This window comes from Notamacropus eugenii, chromosome 1, assembly GCF_028372415.1.
Source record: "Notamacropus eugenii isolate mMacEug1 chromosome 1, mMacEug1.pri_v2, whole genome shotgun sequence".
Taxonomy (NCBI): Eukaryota; Metazoa; Chordata; class Mammalia; order Diprotodontia; family Macropodidae; genus Notamacropus; species Notamacropus eugenii.
The window spans coordinates 541,982,611-542,010,596 of record NC_092872.1 but is presented as its reverse complement, the minus strand read 5'-3'; the positions used below and the strand labels follow the sequence as shown (position 1 = coordinate 542,010,596).

The window sequence follows — 27,986 nt, the reverse complement described above, 5'->3', positions numbered from 1 at the left end:
CGATGTCATACCTTTCTTTGGTTTTCAAGATACATTTTTTGCATGTTGAGGTTTTGTCTGATTTTATAGAGAGAACACAAAATAAGACATGAAAATATTTTAAGAAGTTGAAGAATTAGGTGAATTTATTATCAACAAGCATTCATTATTGCCAGTGCCAATACATTCATTTTATGTATACATATATACACACATACATATTCATACTATACACACACATCTATATAATAGCTGTATACAAGTTGGAGGGTATATGTAGTATATAAATTTGCAGATATAGGTGTGTGTATGTACGTTATAGTATATACTGCCAAACATGGATTTGAACATGATTAATCGGTTCATGTATTTGCTGTCTTCTGCCCTTCCGTGGTCTCTTCTCTTTCTCATTGTTTACAACAATCTTCAACCCTGGATAAGTTCCCCATAATCCCTCTTCTCCACTCGTAAGCCCAAGCTGCTGAACACTACTGAATAAAGTTGAAACACTGTTCACTGGTTCCACTATAAGACCATGCATGTTATCTCAGTTGTGCCCTCATTGCCACACAGCAAAGCTTTTTTTTATTATCGGCCAGAGGATTTATCATCCAGTTACAGCTTACTAGTGATGAGCCCCTATATTCAGAAATCAGACCCAAGTCTGTTGCCAGGACCAGAGTCAAAGCCTTTCTAGAATGGTAGAACCTGCCAGATATTATCCTCCACTGGTAGAACATTTGCAAACCCAGGTTCCCCTCTATGCCATGGTGACACATGGATTTAAGTATATGAAAACTCATTCCAAAGGCAAATACAAATGATTTTTAACAATTATTTTTTAGTGATGTTATGTGGCTGCACAGTCTTGATTCAGAATTACAGGTGCCTCAAATAGTAATGGAGAGATGCATGGTACATAAGTAAGTTGCAGTTTATGTAGATTGCTACCCCTCTATGACTTAATGATACTTAAGAGATTTTTCCTGTAGTATTAGAGATTTGAATCCAAGTGTCCCATAAGCCAGTTACCTTTGTAACTTCTGCCATGAGGTCATGCTTTTCTCATTGTGAGAGCTCAGTATGTCTAGCTTGCCCCAGACCCTTGGCTGTTTTCCGGTTATACCCTCCAAACAATTTCCAGAGACATAGCCTTAAAAACTTAAGCCATTCCATTTTGGAACTGCTACTCGAGTCCATACTCTACTGACCAGGGAACACCCATGATATCTATTCAGCTTCAGATCCCCTATCAGGCTTCCTAATGATAACCTCAACACCAATCTTTTCTTGCCCTCAGAACAATAGTCAAATCAGTACTATGAAATCAATACAGAGAATGCCAATTGTCTAGCCTACTATTATGCTCACCATCCCTCTTAACTTCCTCAAATATCCTCCTCTATATTTACTGCCTCCCTGTTAGAAGGTTAGCTCCTTGAGGGGAAGGACTGTCTCTTGTATTTGTATCCTAGCACCTAAAACTGCTTGACATATATGGCTTACTAAATGCTTTCTCATTCATTCCCAGGCCTTCCTGACCTCCAGTTTAGCCTTTTGTCCATTTTACCACACTGTCAATAAAAAAGATATCGTAAAAGATATTCATATATAACAGAAAAGAAATAGGTTGGATGTATATTAACAGCAAGAAATAAAGCCTGGATGCTGTACTGCTACCTGTGTAATTTTTAAAGAAAAATAGCATTCTATCTTCAGAAACTAAGTAACAAGAAGATTAGAAAGTGGTGTTTTTTTTTTTTTTAAAAAGGACTCCAATTGGGATCTTAAGCCTGACTATTATAGAGTGACAGTATCATGAAGTAATTAGGCAATAAATTCAGACACCACTCCCTTAAAAGGTGAAAGGGTGTTTGCTTCTGTTCTTTCTTCCCCTTCCTTCTTTCCTTCCTTTTTTCTTTCTTGTAAAAAAAAAAAAAAGCTTTCACAACTACAGAGAATTTAGATCTGAAAATTAAAAAAAAAAAAAAATTCAGCCATGAGTCAGGAAGACCTGAATTTAAGTCTTACATCAAACAAAATGACTGTATATAGGTGTCTGTAGGTGAGTCATGTGACCTCTTAATGCACCTAGGAAACTATAAAACTCTTAAAGACAAACTTCTCACCTTCATCGGTGGAGGGAGTTCCTCACTGTGATGTCTTTATGCTGCTGAATCCACAGATCAGGATCTAGTGTTCAGCTGTTGACAGTTGCTATTTTTTTCTGAGTTGTTAATGTAAAAATGTAAAGTAATGAAGCTGGTTTTGAAAGAATTACTTTATATTCACACTGCACATAATATGTCTGAAACAATCTGCCCAAATTAAAAAGGATCAATTTAGTACCAAGGATAGACCCAACCTTTCATTTGATAGACTTTTTTTTTTAAAAGTATAAAATAAAGACTAATGTAACCAGTGATCCAGGGCTATAACTAATAATTTTGTGCCTGGAACAAGTGGCGTAAAATATGCACTCAAATCAATTTTTTCATACATAATTTTACTTGGTCTTGGAGGTCATGAGAGAAGTTAGTCCACTGCTAGAGAGGGAGAAGGACAAATTTCAGTGGAGAGTCCAGAGTGTGGAAAGTATGGCTGTATTTATTTTAACTCATTTTTCTTGGGAACTAGATGCTAAACTCAGTTGTTTGTGTGTTACTAAAGGGCTCCAAGTGCTATCAGAGCCTGCTAATTTGATGCTTAAGCCGAAGAACTAATCTCCCAGCCCTAGTTATGGGTCTATTGTCTGATACCAAGACCTGTGTTCTACGTATGTCACAAAGTCTCATGATTGGGAAATAATCATGAGTAGATTTTATTTCTAATATGTTCTCCATCTTATTTGCAGATATAGAATCATAGCTCTGAGAGCGAAGCTGGTGTCATTCAATCCAGAATCCTGGCTTTCATGCGACTCACTCTGATTTGGGATTACTTTCTTTTAGAATTTTACATAGGCACAAATTTGCCATTTGAATTCAATTCTTAAGTACTTTTAAGTGCTCTGTTTTTTTCTGTTACACAGGGATTATATTTACTATTCAGGGGACTAGCTATCGAATTTTGCAGAGGTTTTTGGATCAGTTTTCATAGTAGAATCCAAAGCAACATAAGGAAAAATGTAAGGCATCGGTAAAATAAGTGGTTTGATTTTCATGGCTAATACTTTGTTAATATGAGCATATGATTAAGTATTTATGCTACACTGACTTATTCTTCTATTTCAAAGAACACAGATGGTGGTGTAATGTAGCCAAAGGAGAAAGAAAGAGTTTATGAATGACATCCATAATCTTGCTGGCAATTGTGAAACTTGGACAATTGAAATTAGAGATGAATTACCAAATAGTAGCATAGATTTTTGTTGGCATTTGGGGCCTTTTTTTTTTTAATTTAAAACCCCTAAGAGCCACAGGCATTATCCCTGTAATTAGAAAAGAATGGTTTAACCATGAACTTTTTAATCATTGAAGTATTATGGATATATAATCCCAGATCTGCTGCCCAACCTTTCTTTGTTTCTGTCTGAACAAACAGCTTTGGAATTCTATGCTAGGTAATTCCTGCCCCTCCAGAAGAAGAGTAAATTGCCACTTTATGTCAGTATTTGTTAAAATTATTTTAAAATTTTAATTTAAACGAGTTTGAATTCTTACTCTTTATATAGTCATTCTTAATTGCTTGATTCTTCAGATCTCCTAGTAGATCTCATGATCTGTTTTGATTAGGATTATGATATATTTTTCTATAGAGTAAATATAAAGCTGGCCCTGTTTCTTTACATGAAGACCTTAATGCCTTTTTGTCTGAGCCTTTGTTAAGGGAAAAACTTGACTGTGTCCTAAATTAGAGATGAAGTGTTCTTTTTATCATTTTTAAGATCTGGTTTCTCTTCTAGTTAGTCTTTGGTGATCTCAGTGGAAAGTAGAACTGTGAATTCAAGTTTTATATTTAACACTAGCACACACTATCCCTCTGATTGCAAAATAAATTAAGACAATGGCAAATTTAAGCATGGTGTAGTGGGTAGTTCAAAGAATGGACCTGGAATCTAAAGGGAGTGTTGGGCTTGAATTTCACCTCAGATACTTAGTAGTCGTTTTATTCTAAATGAACCACTTAATACTGAACCTCAATTTCTTCATCTACAAAAACAAGATATCACTTATTTCACAAGGTAGGCTCAAATGTGGTCATAGATGTACAGTTCAAACCTTAGAGCACTGTATAAATATCATTGTTACTGGAGTAATTGTTACCTAGATGGGGGACAGGGGAGGGGAGAGATCAAAGTTAGAGATAATTATTTGCAAGGAAAATGCCTTTAGTTTTCAATTTGTCTTTTGAAAACACAGATTCATGGGTTATCTTAAATAATTAAATGCAATAAGCATTTTATTAAGTGCTTACTATGTTCCAGGCTCTGTGGTAGATGCTAAGGATACAGGGACAAAAATGAAACAGTCCTTGCCCTCAGAGCATTTTACACTACAGAACAAACTGCATTCTACTGAACTTAGAGGAAAATAAGAGAATCATCTTAATATTTATTGCCACTTGATTCTTATTGCTGTGTAATGCATAACTTTAAACAGTCATGTGTGTGTGTTCATCCTTCACTGCCAAAGACGACCATGCCATCAGAGAAATGATGACATGACTTGCACTTGACTTTGTTTTGAGTGAGGGAGGGCTGTGCAGGTCACCAGCCTCACTTCTCCTCCAGAGCCATCTGAATCCAGTGACCAGATATTCATCAGGATGACTGGAGATGACCCAGGAGGAGGCAATTGGGGTTAAGTGACTTGCCCAAGGTCACACAGCTAGTGAGTGTCAAGTGTCTGAGATGAGATTTGAACTCAGGTCCTCCTGACTCCTGCACTGGTGCTCTAGCCACTGCACCACCTAAAAACAGAGGATGTTCCAGGGGTCATGTTCCTGTTTGTGTGATACTGGCTCTGGGGGTTGGCCCTCTCTCTAGCTCCAGAAAGCACCTTCCCTGGTCTCCCTTCTATCTACCATCTTAAGACCCCATGTAACAGTCATTTTGATAAGTATCTAGTATTGCTTTGGGGAGTTTTGTATTGTAGGTATTACATTTTCTTTCAAAGTGTTATTAATGAAGGAATAGGATTATTTTCCTTTAATGAACTGGAAGAAAAAACTTTTTTCATTTTACAGAAAATATTAAGGAATTACTTATAGAAGAAAACCAAACATTAATGGAAACTTTTTTTTTCTATTTCTCATGGTTTAGAAATTTAATGATTTGTATAATCAATATATTGCCTGCCTTCTCAAGGGGTGCAGAAAGGGCACAAGGGAGAGAGAATTTGGAACTCAAAATTATAAAAAATGAATGTTAATTTTTTTTAACGTGTAATTGGCAAATGGTTAACAAAATAAACCAAAATTTATTTTAAAAAATATTTTAATCACCCTTAGAAAAGCTGTTAAATTTTGAAAAACTTAATGGAATGCTAATTAAATGTAAATATCCTGATAATGAGAGGCAGCCTAATGTTGTGGATAGAAAGTTGGCTTGGTGTCAGGAACTGCTGGATTCAAATTCTGCTCCAACTCTTACTGGCTATGTGAACATAAGTCACTTAACCCCTCAGTGTTCCAAGCAACAATCTGACTATAAGTTTCAGATCACATTTGCATCAGTAGAAAGATTTTCCTTACTGAGAGTTCCATCTACCAATGAAATCATAGGTTTGGTTAAAAAAAAGTCATGTTATTAATATGGGATTCATTTTCAAATTAATTGTCCTATCACATTAATCCATGAGGCATCAGTCAAACTAACTAATAAAATACTAAAATTTTAAGGTGAATGAGATAAAGCTATTGGGTGAAATGGAATGAGGGCTTTTTACTCTTTTTTGTGTCAAAGACTGCTTTGGCAACCTTGTGATGCCTGTAGATGCCTTAGAATGTTTTTAAATGCATAAAATAATATACACAGAATTATAAAGGAAAACAAGGGCTAGTGAAAATAAAGATGCACAATTTTTTCCCATCCAAATTCCTTATCTTCCCCACCCCTCCCAATTTGTACAGCGAATTCAGGGGCTCTAGGTTAAGAACCTCTGCTTTAAATAATCAAAATTTTATACAGTTCCTCCAAGCTGAAGACTCTTCCAGATTATCAGATTGATCACATTTGGATAAATGCACAGTGCTTTCAAAATGATCCCAAGCTTCTTCCTTTTACAAAAAGACTTTTTAACTCATATATTCTCCTGGGCTGGGCAAATCACTCACTATGACTTTTTTCCTGGATTTCCCTATTTTGGGATTTAGTCTATACAATTTCTAGATGTTTAGAGGAGTTTGTGGAAACGACACTCTTTTCACTCCGCCATTTTGTCTTTGCCCTCTTTCTTCATTAATTTCTAAAATGTCAACTTCTCTCTCTCTATCACTTAAACTGAGACCTTCACCCCAGTTCATAAAATGTTGATTCAGTAAACTAGAGAAACTTTCTTTCCCATAAGTATTTGCTCATATATTTCTTCACTGAAACCCCTAATCTCAGGATTAATTCAATATTAAAGATACTGGCTATATAATTTATTAGCAATGCAACCAATAATAACTGAAAGAATTCTTTACAATATTTAAGCATCACTGTAACTGCAGATGACTTCTTACTTGAAACACAGTTCTACCATTCAGTTCACTCAAAACACCAAATAAAGTCACTTGTCAAAAACTCTTTATCTTCTTCACAAGATAAAAAGTTTCACCAGGAAAAGAAAACTTTATCATCTTTTTGTAGAACTGGTGTTAAAATAAGTTTTTACAACCTCAGCAGGAAAAGCTTTTGAAGTAGGTGTCACTCTATGTACTCTATTGTCCTGCCAAATTGACTTCCTTACTGCTTTTTGTAGATGATGCTTCATCTCCTTCTTCATACCACTGCACTGAATGTCCTTGCCTGGAATGCTCTCTCTCCTAACTATGGCCTCTTAGCATCTCTGACTTTCTTTAATTCTCAGTTTGAGCACCACTTCCTGTAGTAGGCCTTTTCTGGCATCCTTGGCTTCTAGTACCTTCTCTTCCATTTACTCTTCCTGAATTTATATGTATCAATTTATATACAGTCTTCCCAATTAGGTTGTGAGCTTCTTTACTTTTCCTTTCCATCTCCAGTGCTTGGCACAGTGCCTGACACACAGTAAAGAACTTAATGAATGCTTGTTTATTTTTTCTTGCCTAAACAATATGATAACATCTTAACTGGTCTTTTGGTTAGTTGGGCTATATTCTCTTCAATCTATCCTTTACATTGTTGACCACTTAATATTTCTAATGTCCTACTCTGATCATATGTCATTCCTTCCCTCGACTCACCAAATAAAGTATAATTTGGCCCCAACCTAAGTTTATGGACTTTTTGTCCTTCTTTCACTTAATGTTCCCACCAAACTGAACCATCTTACCCTGACCTCTCCCATCTGTTCCTCAAATAGATCCCTCCCCTACTTATTCATCTATTGATAGCTCCTCCTCCTTCTGGGCTCAACTCTGGTGACTCTTCCTCCTCCCACCGCCTCACTTTCCACCACTTCTTGAGCTAAAAGTGATCTCTCCTTGTTTTGCGTTGCCTGGGCCATGTGTCAAAGGGATGAAGTAACTTTCCTGAGGTCACACAGTAAATAGCTGAGCAGATCCTCTAATCCTAGACCCAGTGTTCCCTTCACTACATGGCTTTGGAATTTCTTTGAGATTCGGGCCTCTCAATGTGTCATGCATTTTTACATAAGTAGCATGGATTTTGCATATAGCAGGTATTTAATCAGTGCTGGGGATACAAATACAAAAAAAAAGAAAGTCTTTGCCTTCCCAGTGCTTACAATCTAACAAGGAAGACAAAATACAAAAAGATGCTGAAAAGTTGGGGGTTGAGTGGGAAGGAGAAGAGGAAAGTATCTAAATAGAAGCTTGGTGAAGTCAGTTAGACAAATCCCAAGCTAGTGCAGCTTGGTTAGAAATGAGATATCTGAGCTTAGTTCTCTTAAATGGAAGTTTGGAGTTCACAGTCCCACTTTTCAATCACAGGGGCAGAGGACACGGTTGAGGAAGAGTCCTAAGGCTGATGAGATCTTACAGGATGATGAAGTTGCCTCAATACTGAATTTCTAGAGCCACAGTGGAGAGAGAAGTTCCAAGCTAGTGCAGCCAGGTGAAAAATGATATAGCCCTAAAGGCACTAAATCAGTAAAATCAGTAGTTTGCGAAAGATCTTAAATATCAAACAATCCCATGTGTTCCAGAAGAGCTGGCCAGACCTTTGACAAGCTTTTCCTTTTGTATCATAGGAAAGGGTGGAGGAAAAAAACCAAATTCACTGTACTAAATGTCCTTAACACTAAACTGAATATTATCTCACAAAAATTCTCAGTTGTTGATTAAAACCTAAGTATTTTATACTCTTCCATTTATAGTCCATTCTGAACAAAGGTACCAGTAAACTTTGACATTTTAATTCATTATCCTTGTAACTCGAAGTATTGGGAAATTTTTAATGAACATTTATAAAGGGTGGAGAAAATGACCACTTACGTATTTCATGCTTTAGGCCAGAGGCTTTTAACTTTGTGTCATGGACCCCTTTGCCAGTCTGGTGAAGTTTAGGACTTCATTCTCAGAATAATGCTTTCAAACGCATAAAATAAAATACACAGGATTATAAAGGAAATAAAATATACTGAAGTAAAGATGTATTTTTTTCCCTCATCCATATTCACAAACCCTAGTTAAATCTATCCATGTCTCCAAGTTAAGAACCTCTCATTATGGCACCTGAATTGATTTTGGCTAAGTGCTATTTTAGTAGTTTGTAACCACAAACTCTGGAGTAGGAAAAAGGACTAACATATCCCAATACTCTGTAAAACTTGTATTAGTTGACAATAAAACTGAGTACTATGTATAAGTACACATTGTTTATACTGAATGTAGATTTCTGTCACCAGTTTCAACTACTTTAAAAACCTTTAGTATAAGAGATCATAAAACATATGAAAAATCTTTTTATTCTTTGCCATAAACTTACTTTTGTTTAGTCTCCATCTCTTTTCTTAACAGATATACTTTATGATAATTATTTTTAACAATATTGACCCAGGATTTCCTTGACTTTGCTAATTAGTTCTCTAGCCACTGCTGCTGTTGTTTTTCCTATTGGTTTAGAAAAAAAAAGGTTTGGGGAATTTTTGCTTTGTTTTCATCAAGGTGAAAAAAGGATATATAAAGGATTAACAATCCCCAAAAGGATGAGGGGTTGGATATGAAAGGTAGTGAAAATGAAGGTGACCTCAATGATTTTTAGGATGCTTAATGAAGCTGATGAAGACAGTGATGTATCCATGGATGTACTTGATGAAGAAAGTGCGGAAAACACTGCAGAAGAAGGTGGTGTCAATGGATAACAAAGACTGTGACTTGAAACATGAGGACCTGTAAGCTTTAATGTTACTAAAGTTTATAGCACTTTCACCCAATTAGCCTTTCCATATGCTTTTTAGTCAGCCTATTCTAAACTCTAGTATCACTGGACTTTCCTATCTTCAACCCTAACTTAGTTCACCTTCTGTGGGTTTTTTACATGGTATCCTGCTAGGGTGCTATGAGCTTGTAAGCCATATAAAAAGCTTCTCTTTTTTACACGGTATCCTGCTAGGATGCTATGAGCTTGTAAGCCATATAAAAAGCTTCTCTTCCTTCTAATATGTTACATGTACTCATTAGCCCTTCTGTCAATTTAGATGATGATCTACTCTCTTCCATTAAAAATAAGAGAACTGAGTTTAGGCTCTTTTATTTTAGTTAACTAACTTCTCCCAATTTCCACCCAGAACTATTATGTTAAATGTTTTTTTTAACATTTATTTATTTATTTTTAGTTTTCAACATTCACTTCCACAAGATTTTGAGTTTCAAATTTTCTCCCCATCTTTCCCCTCTGCCCATTCCAAGGCATCATGCATTCTGATTACCCCTTCTCCCCATCTGCCCTCCCTTCTATCACACCTGTCCCTTTTCTCATCCCCTTCCCCTCTGTTTTCTTGTAGGGCAAGACAGATTTCTATACCCCCCATTGCCTGCCTGTATGTCTTATTTCCCAGTTGCATGTAAAAACAATTTTTAAAACTCTGAGTTCCAACTTCTCTCCCTTCCTCCCTCCCCACCCCTCCCCACTAAGAAGACAAAGCAATTCGGTATAGGTTACATATGTGTAATCATGCAAAACCATTTACAGTCATGATGTGAAAGACCATATTTCCCTCCATCCTATCCTGCCTTCTATTAATTCTATTCTCTTTTGACCCTGTCCCTCTCCTCAAGTGTCTACTTGTAATTACCCCCTCCTCCCATTTGCCCTCCCTTCTATCATTCCTTCCTATTTTCCCCCCTTATCCCCTACTTTTCTGTAGTGTAAGATAGATTTTCATACCAAATTGAGTGTGCATGTTATTCCCTCCTTAAGTCAAATCCAAAGAGAGTAAGGTTCACTCTTTCCCTCCCCTCCCCTCTATTCCCTTCCACTGAAAAAGCTTTTTCTTGCCTCTTTTATGTGAGAGATAATATACCCATTCTATTTCTCCCTTTCTCCTTCCAATATATTCCTCTCTCACCCTTTAATTTTTTTTAGATAGCATCCCTTCATATTCAAATCACCCTGTCCCTTCTGTTTATATATATATATATATATGTAATCCCTCCAACTACCTTAATACTGAGAAAAGTCTCAAGAGTTACATATAATAACTGCACATCCTTGTTCTTTGTCATTTATAACCAGAACTACAGCTATCAAAATCAAGCCTGGGACAAATTCACCTGGGAGGAGGGGTGTCAGGCATAGCATTCCTTTGACCTCAAAGAACAGCATGGGTACAGCTAGAGGGCAGCCTCCAAGAGTTCTAGCTTTGAAGGTTATCACAGAGCCTGGACCTTGGGGATACCTGACAGGAGCAGTTGCAACCTGTACCACCATATGGCTATGAAATGAAAGAGATGAAGGAATAGTGGTCACCATGGGAAGGAAGTGAATTCTCCTTCCTCCTCCCATCACACTTTGCTTGTGTTAGTAACAACTCTACTTATAACTGTGGAAAGGTTAATTGGATTTTTGTTTTGAAGTAATGGATAATCTCATTTCTCATGTGCCTCTTTCCACTGACTCATCGCATTTTAAAATGTCCTTTATATTTCTGAAGTGCCAAGTAAAGGACATTTGTTTTCCTCCATTTTTTTCTTTCACTTCATTCATATTTATAAATATCTCTAAGTCTCTCATTCTCATTGATGTTGAGACCATTTCATGCGTTACATATATTTATTGTAAATCAACTCCTCTCATTCTTGAACTCCTTCCCTCTTCCCTACTAAGTCTGAGTTCTGTTTTTTTCTATACTGAAATTGTGATCATGGCTTCCTTGGAAAATTCAGAAGACCTTTTCTTCATCCTGTTTGAGGTCCCAAACTTCCTCACTCTTAATATCTCTTTGAAAGAGATTCCCACTGAATACTTTTTTAAATTTCTGGAGAATTCCTGCAATGAACCAACAGGTTTACAAAGTTGTAATAATCTGTAATTACATTAAAAATAAATTTTCAATCCTAAAGCCACAAAAATTTCTATCACCTTTCCCCACAATGCTGCAAAACAGCAGATTTTCAATAAATGCCTAGTGACTTAAAGAACACTACTTTTAAGCCATCTAAGTGACTGATTTAAAAATTATTTAGTTAGCAATAATAAAAAAAACTGGGTTTTTGTGTTTAGTGATTACTTCAGTCTAAATTAAACAAAATACTTTAACTTTCCTGATTTTATTTTATTAACCACATAATTTACCATAAGTCATGTTATAACACTGACATATATATAAACTAAATGTAGTCACAGTTTCTGATATTTTTAAGTTACTCAATGTTATCTTTACGCTAGTAAGTATGTATCAGGACAGGACAGCTTCCACTGAAAATCATTCCTTTCTGCCACATCTGGTTGGTTTCAGAATAGCAAAGGATAATCAATTGCCTTACTAGGATCTGGTCTTCTTGAATTAAAAAAAAATATGTACATATATGCATGTTTATGTATGTATATATGTTTTTCAGTCAAAGACTTTATTCGATGTAATTATATAACCAAATTGGCTTTTTCTTCAAAAGTATAAAAAGTATTCACAGGAGGCTGAATGAGGTGACCAGTTTCATGACTCAGAGAGAAGAAAACTTCAAACTGAAGAGACTGAAAAACATAACAAAGAGAAAAAAGCAAAAAAAAATTGGATTAAAAAAAATAACCAATAATTTATTTCTTCAAAATTCAACTTACTTCTAATTTCTGCGGTTTAACCATTCTTCTTGATCATGTTCCCTTATTCCATAGAGTCCAGCCCATTCATTGGATTTGTAATAAACTAAAAATAAGAACATTTTAATAGTCAATTCACATAAAAAAGGAATTACAATGAACATTAATTAAACTTTATTATAGGGAGAAAATGTAAATAAACCATATACTTAAATTACTCAGAAGACCATATTGACAGGAGGTGTTTAATTTTACAACATTTCTTGTGAAGAATAAAATTGCAATTTAATTACATAACAAGGATAATATATCTCTTAGAAGTAGACTGTGATAACATTTGTATAATGCTTTAAGATTTACAAAGCACTTTACACCAGCAACTCTACAAGACAGATAGTCAAGGACTGTCCTCTTTTTACAGATAAGGAAACAAGCTTTGAAAAGTGAAGTCACTTGTTCATAGTCACATTACTACTAAATAAGAGGCAGAACTTGAATTCAAGTTTCCTGATTCCAGGTTTAGTAGCTTCCCACTACGCCACATTCCATTACTTAGGGGAAAAAGTGCTACACAAATTAAATATAAAGCTAAAATGGTGGCATTATGGATAAAAAGCTCAATTTAGTAACCTACAAATGCCCTTTTGGGCACTGTTTTGGGCTCCCTTCACCCTATCAGGAACAACCAAGTTAGAGTTTTCTATGTGCTAATGGGGTGCTACTCAGTTGTTAACTTTGAAGGAATGGCTGCTACTCAGCTCATAATAATTAAAGCAGGTCACCCAATCTATGGGCTGATTTCCACATGCCAGTTAGTTATCTCAAGGAAATTATTAGTTTATAATAAAAGCTACTAATTGCAATAGTATTGTGAAGTTACTAAAGATGCACATACACACACACACATATATATTTATGTGTGTGTGTATATATATATATGTGTGTGTGTGTGTGTGTGTGTATATATACATATAAATATATTCCACAAAACCACCTAGTAAGGTAAGTAGTATAGCATTATTATTATTATTATTATTATTATTCCCATTTTGCAGATAAGAAAATGGAAATTCAGGAAGGTTAAGTGAAACACGCATGGACACACTGCTAGTGACTGCCAGGGGTTCCAGGTCTCTTCTGATTGCAAGGCCTAGGCTCTTTTCCTGTACTGTACTCTCTCTTAATCTACAATCCTTACAGATTACCTGAGTCAGTTCTCTACTGCAGATTTACCCATCCTTATATGACTTATGAGGAAAAACATACCTTCCAAGATTAAGGGAAATCTCTTACTCATTGTATGCCTGAAATCTGATGAAAAAAGAAAGCTTAATTAGAATTTCATCATGTTTAACAAACTCATCAGACAATGCTGCTGTGGGTGTGCACTGTGGGAGCCTTCTGGGCAGGAGGTTTCTGAAAGTCTTTTTGGTAACTCAGTAACTCTTGGATAGGTTCCAAGATGCACCTGCAGGGTCTTCATAAAATCCTTACGTAACCCTAAAACTTCTATAATGGTTTGTATTTATGATGAAAACAATGTATAAATGGCATTTAAGGATAAACTCAATTTCCTTCTCTCAGTTTACAGAATTTATTTTACACTAACCATGGAATGATTTCGTGTTTGGCATCTATTCTGTGTCATATAACCTGAACTTATACACTATATGAAAAGTTTAGAACTACGATTTACATTTGGGTGCTTTTTTAGTATAATTATAACCCAAATAATTAGAGTTTAAGATGCACAAAGACACTAAAATGAATTTTATCTATAGTAAGTACTTGGCAGCATTGTGATGCTGGATCAGTCAGTGGAGTTCTGTGTGGAAGCTGGAGGGGGCTCTACCAGTTCCCAAAAATGTCCTCAGAAACTACCCCAACCAATCTGTACTCCTGGGCAAATGTCATGTCCACCTCCAAGCTCTGTATGGAAACAAAGTAATCTTTCCTTCATGCTGTTAATTTGGACTTATATATTAGTTGGGGGCTTAAAAGACAACCAGTTTTTGGGGAAAAATTCCCAGGAAAACTAGTCTCTCTTCCCTCAAAATGTCTAAGAATTATCTACTATGAAAATAATGTAGATATGCTTTAGGGTTTCAAAGTACTAAAAAACCACCCCAAGAGGGTAAAAGAAAATTATTACCTTGATTTGTATTCATTTTATTAAATAGTAAATATGCTCCAGTGATTCCAAGAAGTTCAAGTGCTAAAACCCCTTTAAATATCTTTCTTGCCAGTGATTCATTTGGGAGAGGCATCCTAAATTTCAAAAATACAACTTCTATTAATACACTGAAACTTCAAGTAAATATGTATATAAATATTTCTAAATTGTGGCTGCTTTCCTTTAAATTTAAGAAATATTAAGTTTTACCATGAATCATTAAAGTCATTTCCTCCCAAATGGAAACCTAAAACTTTAAAACTCCATTATACATTATTTTTGCCAATAATTTTTTATTGTTATATTTTGTTCATCCTTTATTTTCATTTTCCAATGTAATTTCCCCTCCCACTTATAGGACTCAATCCCTTACAAGGAATAAAAAAGAGGTGGGGAAAAAAACAGTTCAACAAAACTAATCAACATATCCAAAACATATGAAAAAGGTCTTACAAAGCACAACAAAGGACTTACAATACATGCAATATTTTCAAAGCCATACTATCCCACATTTGCAAAGGAGACAAATTGCCTTCTCATATGTTTTGGGGACCAAACTTGGTCATAATAATTTCCCAGGATTTAATTTTAATTGATTTGTTTTTGTTCTTTTCATTTATATTGTTTTCATTGTGTATACTGATTTCCTGTGTTAGCTTACTTCACTTTCCATCAGTTTGTATAACTCTTCTCAAATTTCTCTGTATTCATCATATTTATTTTTTCTTCTAGTAAAATAATATTCTGTTGTATTCATGTGCAAAACTTGTTAGCCATCCCAATTGATGGGCATCTACTTTGTTTATTATTCTTTGTTACTACAAAAAGTGTCACTATATATGGTACATCCACAAACCTGTTGCTTTTTCATATTTAAGTGTTTCTTTTGATTTTTTTTGTTTCCTTTTGTCTTTGACCTACCATAGAACAGGGCCTGGCACAAAGTAGGCATTTAATAACAGATGGCTGATTTACTGAATGAAGTTTATGCTTAGCAGTGGAATCTCTGTGTCAAAAGATTTGGATATTCAATTCAATATACATTTAAGTACCTACTATATGCTAGGCACTGAGCTAATCTTTTTTTTTTTTTTTTTGCATAGTTCAAAACTCCAGGATGCTTGGAACAATTCACAGCTCCTATGAGAACGTATGCTCCTTTCCATAATTCTTCTAGATTGGATTATTTTCATCTTTTGTCATCTCTGCCAATATGACAGGTATGAGATGAAGCCTTAAAGTTATTCTCATTTGCATTTCTCTTATTTTTAGTAGGGTGAAGCATTCTTTCTTGTGGTTAATAGTTTTCCATTTGAATTCTTGAAAACTGTTTTTTCATATCTTTTGACTACTTATCAGTGACTAAGACAAAAGATGGCTCAATTTACCGTCACAAAGATATCAATCCGGGAGGGGAAGACTTCAGAGTTTCTGGACAGAACAGAAGACAACTGCTATTTACACTCATTCTCAGCCATCATAAACTAAACAAACAGTCACAGAGGTTTGGGTTTGGGGGCTACTACTGTCCAATCGTTGAAAGCCAGAGTGATCTGAGTTTAAAGGCAGATCAATTTAAAACACAGTGGGACTTCTTTAAAGCCTGTTTTTTCAGAGCCGTATTTCATGAAATCATAGCAGTATTCCCCACCTTCTCAAACTGGCAGGCGGGGCACCTGCTGCTGCTCTCAGATACCTTGCTAGCTAACGCTTCAGTGGTCCCTCACAGCGATGCTTGTAGTCATTCCTTTACTTTCTATCACATTCCCCACAGATTTTTCTCAACCACTCTCTTCTCTTCTCAAACTTCCAACTCCCACTTCCACTTCTGGCAGATGACTTTACCTCTCACTTAATTTAAGAGATCTAGGCCATCCATCATGTGTTCTTTTATCCATTCCTCTACACCCCAAACCTCTCTGCTTTTCCATTCATTTGCTCTTCCTTTGCTCCAGTCTTAAGGTTAATATGGCCTTTCTCCTTGCCAAGGCTAACTCCCTCAATCAGTGGGGTCTTCTAATCATTAATTCAAAAGTATTTATCATTAAGCGTATCATTAAACATGAAAAACTGTGTTACTGCTGAGGATGCAAAGCCAAAAATGAAACTACCTTACCTCAAGCTAAAGTCTGGGGGAAAAGTCAAGGAAAGTAATATATAAACACATAAGTAAATACAAATATATACAGAGTAATTTTTAAAGCGGGAACTAGGGGATGGGGAGAATACTAATAAGTGGGAGGATCATGAAAGGTCTCCTATAAGAGGTGACACGAGCTGAGCCTGAACATTCCCTCTCACCTTCATCTTCAATCTCTCCCCATCTACTGGTTTCCTCCCAGGTACCTACAAACATGAGTCTTACCTTTTTAAAAAAAAATCTTTGAATATTAAAGAAAGAGAAAAAAAAAACTGTACAAAAATATTAATAGGAACTCTTTTTGTAGTTGCAAAAATAGTAACAAAGTGGGTGCCTATCTGTTGGAGAATGGTCAAACAAATTCTGGTATGTGAATGATGACACGGTTTCAGAGAAAACAGGGATGACCTGTATGAACTGAAGCAGACAGAAGTGAATAGAATCAGGAGAACAACTTAAATAATAATAGCAGCAATATTATAAAGGAAAAAAAACTTTGGAAGACTTGAGAATTCTGATCATTGCAATGACAAATCATAATTTCAGAGGGCAAAGATGAAGCATGCTGCTTACTTTCTGCCTGAGAAGTGACAGTCTCAAAATGCAGAATGAAATATGTTTTTGGACTTTGCTTTGTTTGACTATACATATTTATTCCATTTTTTTTTCCAACTGGGGGGTTGGGGGGGTGGGAATGAAATTATCTGTACCACCGCCACTTTCTTAACCCTTTACAGCCTGAGTTCTCATCATAGCTCAAGGGAAAAGCTCCAAATTATCTTCCACATGTCTGACAAAATAATTTTCCTTAGGCACAGGTCTATCCATATTACTCCCCTGCTCAAAAATCTCCAGAGTCTAATGCCTTTAGCACAAAATACAAACTCTTGAGACTGGAATTTAAGAATCTCCACCTTTTGATTTCAACTTACTTTTCACCTTATTTCACATTACTTCTCATCACGTGCTTGAAATTCCAGTTTTGAGTAGTTTCCCCAAAGCTAACATGTTGGCTGCCACCTCTGTGCACAGTGAGCCCAACCCCCATGCCTGAAATGTACTTCTTTGCTACTTGACCTTTCCCAGACCATGCTGTCCTTTCAGGATTACCTCATATGCTATCTCCTCCCTGAAGCTGTCAGTAGTCCCTACAGCTAAAAGTTATCTTCTCCCTTTTCAAATATTCCTAGAGTACTTTGGATCTCTCCTTTGCTTCCATTACTACCTACCTTGTTTTGTACTTGTTTATAATTATGTATATGCTATATTCCATCTCTACTCCTCATTTAGTACAGTACATTCTACACAGAAGACAATGTTTCTGAATGAACAAGAGAATGAATGAGTGGAATGGAAGTGTTGTTATGGAATGGAAGGTTATGATTAAGTTAAAAATAAATGGAGGTACTCTAATAATAGTTATGAATAAAAAGAGTTATTATGCCAAAGTGATTTTCCTATTCAATCTACACCAGTAGCTTCCTATTACTTCTAGGATCAAATATAAGTTCCTCTGTTTAGCTTTTAAAGCCCTTCACAGCCAGGCTCCAACCTCATCATTCTAGCCTCCCTGGATATTACTAACTCCTCATGCACTCAGTGATCTAACCAAACTCACCAGCTCTCCATCCCTCATAGGATACTCCATCAACTTTGCACTGACAGTCCCATACATCCAGAATTCATTCACTCCTCAGGGACTCTCTCCCTCCTTTTAAACTGCACCTTAAGAAACATCCTCTGCATTAAGCCTTTCTGATCTCCACAACTGTTAGGCCCTCCCTCCAAAACTCCCTCATATTCACTACTGCATATATATTTGTATTTGTTCATTTTATATTCCTACTATGTGTGTATTTATATTTATGCTACAAATATGCTATTTGTATTTCATGCAAATATACATATGTAATATGTGTGTATGTATATGTATGTGTGTGTATGTATGTGTGTATATGTGTGTGTGTGTGTATTCACACACACTTGCTGTTTCCCCAATTAGACAGCAAGCTATTTGTAAGCAGGGATTGTTTTATTCTTTGTAGTTGTGCCTGGCACAGTATTTATTAAGTAATAATACATATTATTACTTACATATTATATAATATATTAAGTAATAAAGAACTAATGAGTTAAGTAATAAATAATTGTTGGTTGATTAATGTGTCATCTTGTAGTTGAGTTTCTCCAACTAAGGGCTGAACAAATAGAAATGGACTGAAATAGGAACAGGAGAAAGGTAGGCTAGGACAGAAAAAAAAGGAATTATTAATTATAAGACCTAGAAACCAAAGAAATGATCCAGATTCACCATTCTTTCAATCACCTTGTTTTTTCTTGAAGTTAAGGAAAACTAAGCAATTTTAAACTTTCTTAGCATTAGATTTTGATTGTTTTACATTCTGTGCTGCCCTTCACAGAGTTTAAGTTCCTTTAGGGAAGAGTTGGTGTTGTTCCTAAGTCTCTAGGTAAGAACAGCAAGTTTATTGTCATCATTTTGTTTACTCAATTTTGGAAATCTAAATCTCTTTCACAAGCTACCTCAAGGCGTGGGGAACCTGACACCCTGTTTTTGAAAGATTATCTTCTTGTCTGGTATCATTCTCAGGTGTTCCAAAAGTTATTTTGGATTCCCTTTTCTCATTTTGCAAATCTGATCACCCCAAGGAGCTAACAAGTTAAGCCTTGTTATCCCCATTTAAGAAACTGGAGCACGGGGAGGAAAAGTGGGCGTGGTCAGAAGTGATTTTTATCTGCTACCAGCCAACTTCATAATCTTATATTCACTAAAACCTACAATTACAGCAACATTTTAATGACAGAACCTTAAAAATATGGAGTGAATATGGAAGTTAAGCCCAAATTTGAGGAATCTATGGAAAGTGTTTTTATAAGGTAGAAAGTAGGGATATAGGAATAAAAGGGGGAAAGAATCCCAAATATTTTTAAAGTTATACAAAATAATACAGAATGAGCTATCTCCATACACACACATAAATCTATAGTGTTCTTTCTATGTATACATATATGCATTTAAAATAATTATTAATTTCACCAATATAAGTATTCTCTCCATGGAGACAGATTACAACACCTCTAGCCAGTCCATCAACCAGCTTTTATTAAGCACCTACCTACTATGTGCCAAGCACTAGGCTAACTAAGCTCCATCCCTTAGCAGTAGATGGTTTCAGAAGCTAGTGAGGGCAACAGACAACAATCATCTGGGTCAGTCTTTAGAATACCAACCTCTCTAGCTTGTGCAGGGTTGGCATAGCCCTAAGAAAGAGTTCAAGATCACTTTCACACCAAAATGAGGCACTGGAGCAGGAGGTAAATGGAGTGTATAGGATCACAGATTTAGTGAGGAACTTTCCTGGTCATCTAGGGAGAGGTCTACTCTCTCATTTTACAGATGAGGACAATGAGGTCTACAGGGGTTAAGTGACAAGCCTTAGGCTACAATTAATAGTTGAATTCTTTCTTCTCCATCCAATATGTTTTTCGTAAAAAATAAATTTTTGAATTCTAAGCTCCACTGTTGGATGGATCTTACTGTATTTTTCCATTTGCTCAGGGTACATAACCGTGTATCCAACAGGTACTTCATAAATGCTTGCAGGAGACGAAGAACGGTGGGGTTAGGGAATAAGCATTTATGCAATGTCTACGAAGTGGTTGGCACTGTGTTAAGCGCTTTTTACAAATAACCTTCAGCTCTTTTGAAACTCAACCACCCTGTGAAGTAGGGGGTATTATTTTCCCCATTTTACAGCTGAGGAAAGTGGGGCTGACAGAGGTGAAATGACTTGACCACGGTCAGACAGATGGCGTCTCTGGACGGACTTGAATTCACGTCCTGACTGCAGGCTCTATCCAGTGCCACCGAACTGTCTCACTCCTTTCATCACCACCACCGCCATCACAGATTATATAGAATTTTCCCGTCTGTAAAGCTCTTAATAAATATTCAGCTATTTAACAAAATAAAACCCGAAGTACTTTGTTCACCACAGCCCTGGGAAACGAGCAAATACAGGATAGGATATGATTCTTAAGTAACCAGGCGCTAACGTGGGGCAGTTTGGATAAGACGTACCACTGCCAGCTCCCAGAGGGTAGGGATAATGGAAAGCTAGGTTTACCCAGGCGTGTGGGGAGCGGGGTGCGCTTTAGGGGCCAGGGAAAGCCCGGAGGCCAGAACGCCAGGGCGACCCGGAAGGGAACCCCGCAGACACTTCCAATGGCCAGGGCCGGACTCCACGAGGGGACCACTAAGCTCAAAGGAAGACGGTATCGGGCTAAAAAAGCCAGAAACCTGTTCTGCCGCCCCGCCGTCAGAAGGTGCACCAAAGGGACCCCACTGGAGTGCCCCCAGACACACACATACCTGCACCACCTTCGGGGCACCGGCGCGCATGTCCAGCACAGGAGATAGGCCCCGCCCCCCGGAAGCCTCTCTCTCTACCCCCGACCCTCGCGCAGCCTTAGCCCCGCCCCGGCGACTTCCAAGAGGCTGCCCCGCTCGAAGCCCCGCCCCCAGTGAGCTTTCCTGTCCAATATCTCTAAGGCTAGAGCCGCGACCCTTCCCTCCTTGGCCACGCCTTCTGGGAGGGGCTTAGGGTGAGCTTCGCCAGCCGGCGCATCCCCCCCGCACCCTACAGTACCTAATGACGCCACCCAAGGCCGTGTTAATATACGCTAAGTGCTGACTTTATTTACCATTTTAAAGTTTGTGTGCGCGTTGTGCGCATTATCCCAAAGCGCTTTCCGTACTCCCAACCGCTGGAAGGTACTTCTGTTATTATCATCCCCGTTTTGCCCCTGGTTCGCAGAGGAAGACTTGTCCAAGCCACGCACCTGGTGTCAGGCGCGGGATTCCAGTCAATCAATAAGCATTTGCCAGGTGCCTCCTAAGTGCCAGGCGCTGTGCCAGAGCTCCGGAGGTGCAAGAAGAGGCCACAGTGCCCTCAAGGTGCTTCCAATCTAACGGGAGAGACCACGTGCAAACCAATGTGCACGAAGCAAACTACATACGAGGTAAATAGGAGACAACTAAGAGAGCGAACGCACTGACATACAAGGCTTACCGTGTAAGGAGCGGAGGAGGAAGAGCTTTCCAGGCCAGGGGGAGACTGCCAGGAGGCGGACCCAGGTCTTCTCCGCTCAAACCCCGCGTCTGTCAAACTGGAGTTCCCATCCTGCGTCTCACAGTCGTGGAGGTGGAAGGGCAAGTTGCTGACCCGAGTCTCATTTTTCTCATCTGTCAAAAGGAGATGGGACAAAAGGGTGATTCCACGGTGCCCCGCTGTCTTTAAGTAAACCAGGGAGGAGCACCTCTGTCAGGCAAAGAAAGACCATGGTGAATTCTCAGCCGAGGAGACAAGGCTCCTTCAACTAATTCTCCAGTGGAGACTGTGGGGATGAGAGAGCTTCTGGTGCCTTCTTTCTCTGAACTCCCTCCCTTCACATTCTCATTCAATCTCATGCCTTCGCTTGTTGTCTTCTGTAAAATGACTCCCTAAGTCTTATTTGAATTCTCATTTCCACATCTCCAGCTACCAGCTAGATATCGCCAACTCTGTGTTCTACCTGTTCTTCAAATTCAACAGAAAATTGTCTCCTTCAAATTTCTCTGTGGCTCACACAGCCATCCTCCCTTTCATCCAACTCATGATATGGACTCATGTTCACCCTTCCCTCCCTTTTCCCTGTTCCACTTACATCCAGACATTTGCAAGTCCCCTCAATTCTACTTTCACAATATATCTTCCATCAGTGCGCTCCTCCCCACTCAATGTTACCACCCAAGTTTAAGACCTTTCATTTCTCAACCAGGGTACCTTCTGTTCAATCCATCCTTTACACAGCTGCCAAAATGTGTTTCCTATGTTGTTCCCCTGCTCAAAAGCCTTCTATAGGTCCCTGTTGTCTAGAGCAGTGACCTTCAAACTTTTTTGATCATACACATTTACCATTAAAAACTTTGAGCATATTTTTCAACATGTGTACCTATATTTATAAGTGATGTAAATATACAATTGCTCTAATAATTATGTACGTTGTAAAACTCATAAAAATAGAAATGAGAAGGGATGAGATAAAAATGAAATAATAATACTACTGTCAATTGGGGGAAGTCCTTGAGTTTACTGAGAAGGGCGTTAACATGGTCAAATTTATGACATCTTTGTGAAGGATGGAATTGAGAGGGGAAAGTCTTGAGACAGAAAGACCAATTAAGAGGGATACAACATCCATACAAATATGTTACTGCAGTGTGATGGCAGAGAGGGATAGGAGGCAAAGGTTGCTAAGAATCACACCATTAATATACCTTCTGTGAACATTAATTTAAGTGATGTTTTTCTAAATATGGCATCTTTGCCAACTTGGATAGAAATGTTTCATATGTGTGGTCTACTCCATTAAAACATGACATCTTTGAGAAAAGGAACTATCTTGATTTTCTATTTGTATCTCTGACATTTAACACAGTGGCATGTGAATATAATGGAAGTGCTCTAAGAAACAATTAAGTTTGGTTTCAGAGAAATCTGGGAAGACTTATACAAACTTGATATAGTGATGTGAGCAGAATCAGGAAAACAATAAATATAATAACAACATTGTAAAAATGAACTATTTTAAAAGATTTGAGAACTCTGATCAACGCAATGACCAACCATGACTGTAGAGGGTCATTGATGAAACAAGCTACCTAACACGTTACAGAAAGGTAACGTACTCAGGGTGCTGATTAAAACATAACTTTTTGGACATGGCTAATTTGGGAATTTACTATGCTTGCTGACTACTTGTTTTTAAACAAAAATTTGTTTTTCTCTCTCCTTTTTTTCTATTGGGCTGGGGGAAGAAGAGAGGGAGAAAATAAATGCATGTTGGCTGAAAAAAAAATTAAATGAAAAAAATAAAGAGAATAAGAGTTGTCCATAATATGCAACTCCATATTGTGAATTAAATTTGACAAACATTTACCAAGTACCTACGATGTTTGAGGCACTGTGGTCAGTACTTTCTCATTCCATCCTCTCTCTTCTCTGCATAAGTGACCCACCTCTTTTCTCCTGAGAAGGGTATTGGCCCCTCAGGATAGTTATAGCCTAACTCTTAAGATAGTACCATTGGAAACAAACTCCCTACCGTGCCCCCCCCCCAACCCCCCAGCTCCTTCCCTGTCTAGATCCTTGTGGGTGTGGTAGGTGCCTTTAGAGAGTGGTCTCTGAATAAGACAGCCATTTTTCATTGTTTCAATGAGTTGAACATTATGAACATGCATTGGTGATTTGTGATCTTCATTGCACATTTCATTATATTGTCCTTATCCCCACATTTCCCCTTAAAACCACCTTTCTTCAAAACTTCTCTGTTGCTATCATGTGCTCTAATATCATCCAGGTTCTCAATCTTGCTGTCGTCTTTGACTCTTCATTCTTCTTCTCCCCATATCAATCAGATGCCAAATATCTCCATAATATCCTCTTTGCTCTACTTACATAGCAACCAACCTAATGCAAAAGTTAACAATACTTTAGCAACAGTAATTAGATTACAATCTCAACAAACTTTCAACACTTCTTTCCCAATTAATTTAGTGGGCCATATTTCAAAAGGAATTTTAAAATAAATATGACACTGTTACCTGCCCAATCCCAACTGTGAGAAAAGAACTTTTAGTTTAATATTCCCCACCTCATCACATAGACAGTTCAAACAGAAAAAGGACAGATAAACACAGTCTGAGAGGTAATGTTATTTATTTCTGACATGGAGGGGGAAGCAATGGGTCAATGAAGAAGCTGGGCAGCATTCTGGCTTTTCTCAAACAATCTTGTAATGTATGTTTTCATTATAATGAATTCACAGAGCATCAGATTCACCCATATTACTATGCAAATTGGCAAAGATCTCACATTTAGAGACCACATAAATTCTTGTTTAAAGGGTATATGACTAGTGTGTCGTTCCACTCTAACATCATCATTGCCAAATGATGGAGGGTCTTTTTATTTTTGTTAGTTTTATGAATTGTTTTGGCTAAAGGATGGCTGAAGTCACCTAATGACTAGTTTATTAGTAATGAATGACTCTGTCTTTAGTTAGGTTGGACCTTAGAGGACAAACTCGTTATATTGTCAGGCTCATACACAAAGATTTTCTATATGAGAGAGCCCACCATTTGAGTTTGTATTTAAATGGCAGAGCCTTTGAGATTTCAAGGTCACCTCTGCTAACATAATGAAACAAACAGATTCTACAAAAGCTTACATGCAGTCATTATGTGAAAGTTCACTGCAAAGTCAAATGCAAATGATTTTTGGATTATCCAAACTGGACACAGAACTAAGTAAGAGGGAGAGAGCAGGATGAATTACATTTGGAAAGCTATGTCAAGCCAACAAGTATTTATTAAGTGTCTCTAGCATGATTAGACCAATTCATAGCTCCACTAATATCTTCGACTATATCAATTGAGGGAATGGCTCTTATTATAAATCTGAATCACATATATGTATGTATATATATATACATATGTATATGTATGTCTATGCATACATATATACAAACATATACATACATACATATGTATATGAAACAAGACCTTTATCAGCAAAAATTACTGCAAAGATTTTTTCCCTGTTATATTTACTTCTAATTTTAATTACATTGGATTTGTTCATTTCTTGTAATGAACCTTGTCTGTTTTATCTTATTGATCCTCTTCCTTGATTGGTTATGAGCTCTTCCCTTATTCATAGATCTGAAATATAATTTCTTCTTTGCTCCTTTAGTTAGCTTATGATACCACCTTTTATGTGATATCTATACATAGATCATGAATCTATTTGAAGTTTATATAGTATATAGTATTAGGTGATCAGCCTTTTCGTTTTAAAACAGGTGGGTAAACTGAGATTTGCCCATGGTCACATCAGAGATGAACTGTAAACTGAGATCCTCTGACTCCAGGATCAGATCTTTTTTGACCATACCGCTCTGCCTCCTTATCAGGAAAGCTGCCAGGATATTCTTCCAGAGTAGTACCTCTATGGAAAACCTGTAGGGGTGGGGAGGAAGAGGAAGGGTATATGCATTTATTAAATGCCTACTATGTGGCAGGTACCATGCTAAGTGTTTTTTATCTCATCTGATCCTCATAGTAGCCCTGTGACGTAGTTGTCATTATCTCCATACTGAGACAGAGGTCAAGTGACTTGCCCAGGGTCACACAATGGGAGAAAAAAGATAAAAAATGTACAGGACAAGAAAGTTTGGAGGTGTTGTGATGTATTTAAGTTAAAGTACCCACATCTATGATAAGATTATTGCTCTACTCAACTATTGGCTTATCCATGCTATGACTTCCCTCCTTTATGGCAAACAATGTAGACCTGACTGTGCATATTTTTAAAAGAAAAGTACCATTCTTTGTTGAGAAACTATGTCAAAGGAGCATGGTATAATGTAAAGGGCGTTAGAACTGTGGTCAATAAGACCTAGGTTAAAATCCTGCTTCAGATACTTACTAACTATGTGGCCCTGGGCAAGTCACTTAACCTCTCTGTATCTCAGTTTCCTCATTTATAAAATACAAGGATGAAACTTATTGGCTTCCAAGGTCACTTCCAGCTCTAAATCTATGATCTTATGATCCTAAGTAACAGGAAAATGAGTTCATATTACTGAACTAATGTTTTCCCCAAATCCTCCTAAAATTACAGGCATTGATTTCATAACATGATCTGCTGTATTGTCTTCTTTACTGTTTCATCTTACTGAGAAGTAAATAAATGAAAAATGTTCCAGCTAAGATCTTAACCTTTCCTGACTTGAATCTAACATGACTGTAGAATAAGAAAATGGGCAGCAAGTTCAGTCGCCACCTTAAGGTGGTAAGTGAAGAAGTCTTCTCTGTCTCTCTCTCTCTGCTTCCGTATGTCTCTCTGAATCTCTCTCTGCGTTTTAATAAATAAGCTTTCACAAGTCAATGATTATTTTACATGAGTTGTTAGCTAAGATAGCAAACTCTCTTGTAGTAATAGTGTATGAAAATGTAGGAATGTCAGGATTCTCAGGAGAGGCGGCCTGGCCTAGTACAAAGAATTGTCCAGGTTGTCAAAAAGATTTAGATTCAAGTTCTGATAACTACTGACCACGTGAACCTGGGCAAGTCACTTAACCTCAGCACCCTAAGCAATTCCTCAAAAGCATTAAGTTGCTGAACAGTTTCTGCTCTGAATTGGTAAAGGGAGTTTTCCCCAATAGAAATCACAGATCCAAGAACTAACATCTGGCACTGTACTCAGTGATGAGAATGAAAACACAAAAATGAAATAGTCCCAACCCTCATGGAAATTATGTTCTATTGTGGAGAGGGAGGGGAGTGAAAGGAGGGGATGAACATACCACATATATACAAATTAGTCTTTTCCCCAGTAGTGATCCTTTCCTGGCTTCTGTGCTCCAGCTTCCTGTCATCAAGTGACAGTGCAAAAAAGCCCTGTTTCCTTTCTTGTCAGCTTTGTTTGACTGCCATTATTATCTATCCCCAGCAAACATCATAGGCATTTCTTGTGATATTCAGCTGATCCTCCACAGATAGTTACTGACCTTTATACAGGGTGTCCCCAAAGTCTTCATGCAGTTTAAAGTTGTTAAAGCTCTTCTTTGAGCTTCACAACAACCCTGTGATGTAGATGCTATTGTCCCCATTTCACAGATGAGGGAGTTCATCTCTAGGTTTGGAAAAGTTGTGATTTACTTATGGTCACAAAGCTAGTATGAGAGGTGAGATCTGAATATAGTCTTCGTTACTCAAAGTCCATCAGTCTATTCACTATGTCACTGTGAAGATGCTCCATTGCTGTTGTCCTCCATTTCTGGGGGATATTGTGGGTTCACCTGCCCATGGTCCCTGTTTTCTGTTCTTTCCTTCAGGTCATGTTGTTCTCATTGACCTCAACAGGGCTTGGCTCTTCCAGCTCCCCAATGCATCATTGCCTTTCCACCCTAGGATATGGTGCCAACTCTGAAATATTACTTGTGATGAGAAATAACAGGGGTCACAAGGAGTCAGACATGACTGAAAAGTGACTGAATAATGAAAGAATGACAGGTATGAGAAATTGAGAGAAACATGGGAAGCTTCATATGGCGTGATGCAGAGTGAAGACAGCTGGACCAGAACAACATCCAGAGCGACTACTATGATGTAAATGAAAAGGGCGCTAAGTGGAAGCCAAACTGAGTAAATGGAGTATCCATTAATGGGCTCAGAAAACAGGTAATGAAACATGTCTCCCTCCCTCTGACAGAGATTCGGAGGA

At 37.4% G+C, this 27,986-nt stretch overlaps 1 protein-coding gene across 2 annotated transcripts; it reads right to left on the bottom strand.

The window, feature by feature from the left end:
• Positions 1-97: 97 nt before the first annotated feature.
• Positions 98-21,112, bottom strand: CEBPZOS (CEBPZ opposite strand). Of its 2 annotated transcripts, none has more exons than XM_072634194.1 (5): positions 21,029-21,112; positions 14,478-14,593; positions 13,592-13,636; positions 12,347-12,431; positions 98-11,554 (listed from the first exon to the last, which is right to left on the bottom strand). In XM_072634194.1, the coding sequence occupies exons 2-4, from the start codon at positions 14,590-14,592 to the stop codon at positions 12,349-12,351; spliced, it is 243 nt and encodes an 80-aa protein (XP_072490295.1). In that variant the 5' UTR covers position 14,593; positions 21,029-21,112; the 3' UTR covers positions 98-11,554; positions 12,347-12,348. The 2 variants fall into 2 exon arrangements, with proteins under 2 accessions (XP_072490295.1, XP_072490294.1); XM_072634193.1 differs by lacking the exon at positions 98-11,554 and adding an exon at positions 11,820-12,259.
• Positions 21,113-27,986: the final 6,874 nt, after the last annotated feature.

What these genes read in the sequence shown, in the direction of transcription:
- CEBPZOS (XM_072634194.1), bottom strand. Translation starts at nt 14,592, where the DNA reads ATGCCTCTCCCAAATGAATCACTGGCAAGAAAGATATTTAAAGGGGTT. An exon ending in TAAAATGAATACAAATCAAG is followed by an intron (nt 13,637 to 14,477) that starts GTAATAATTTTC and finishes TTTTTTCATCAG; the next exon opens with ATTTCAGGCATACAATGAGT. An exon ending in ATTTCCCTTAATCTTGGAAG is followed by an intron (nt 12,432 to 13,591) that starts GTATGTTTTTCC and finishes TCTTATTTTTAG; the next exon opens with TTTATTACAAATCCAATGAA.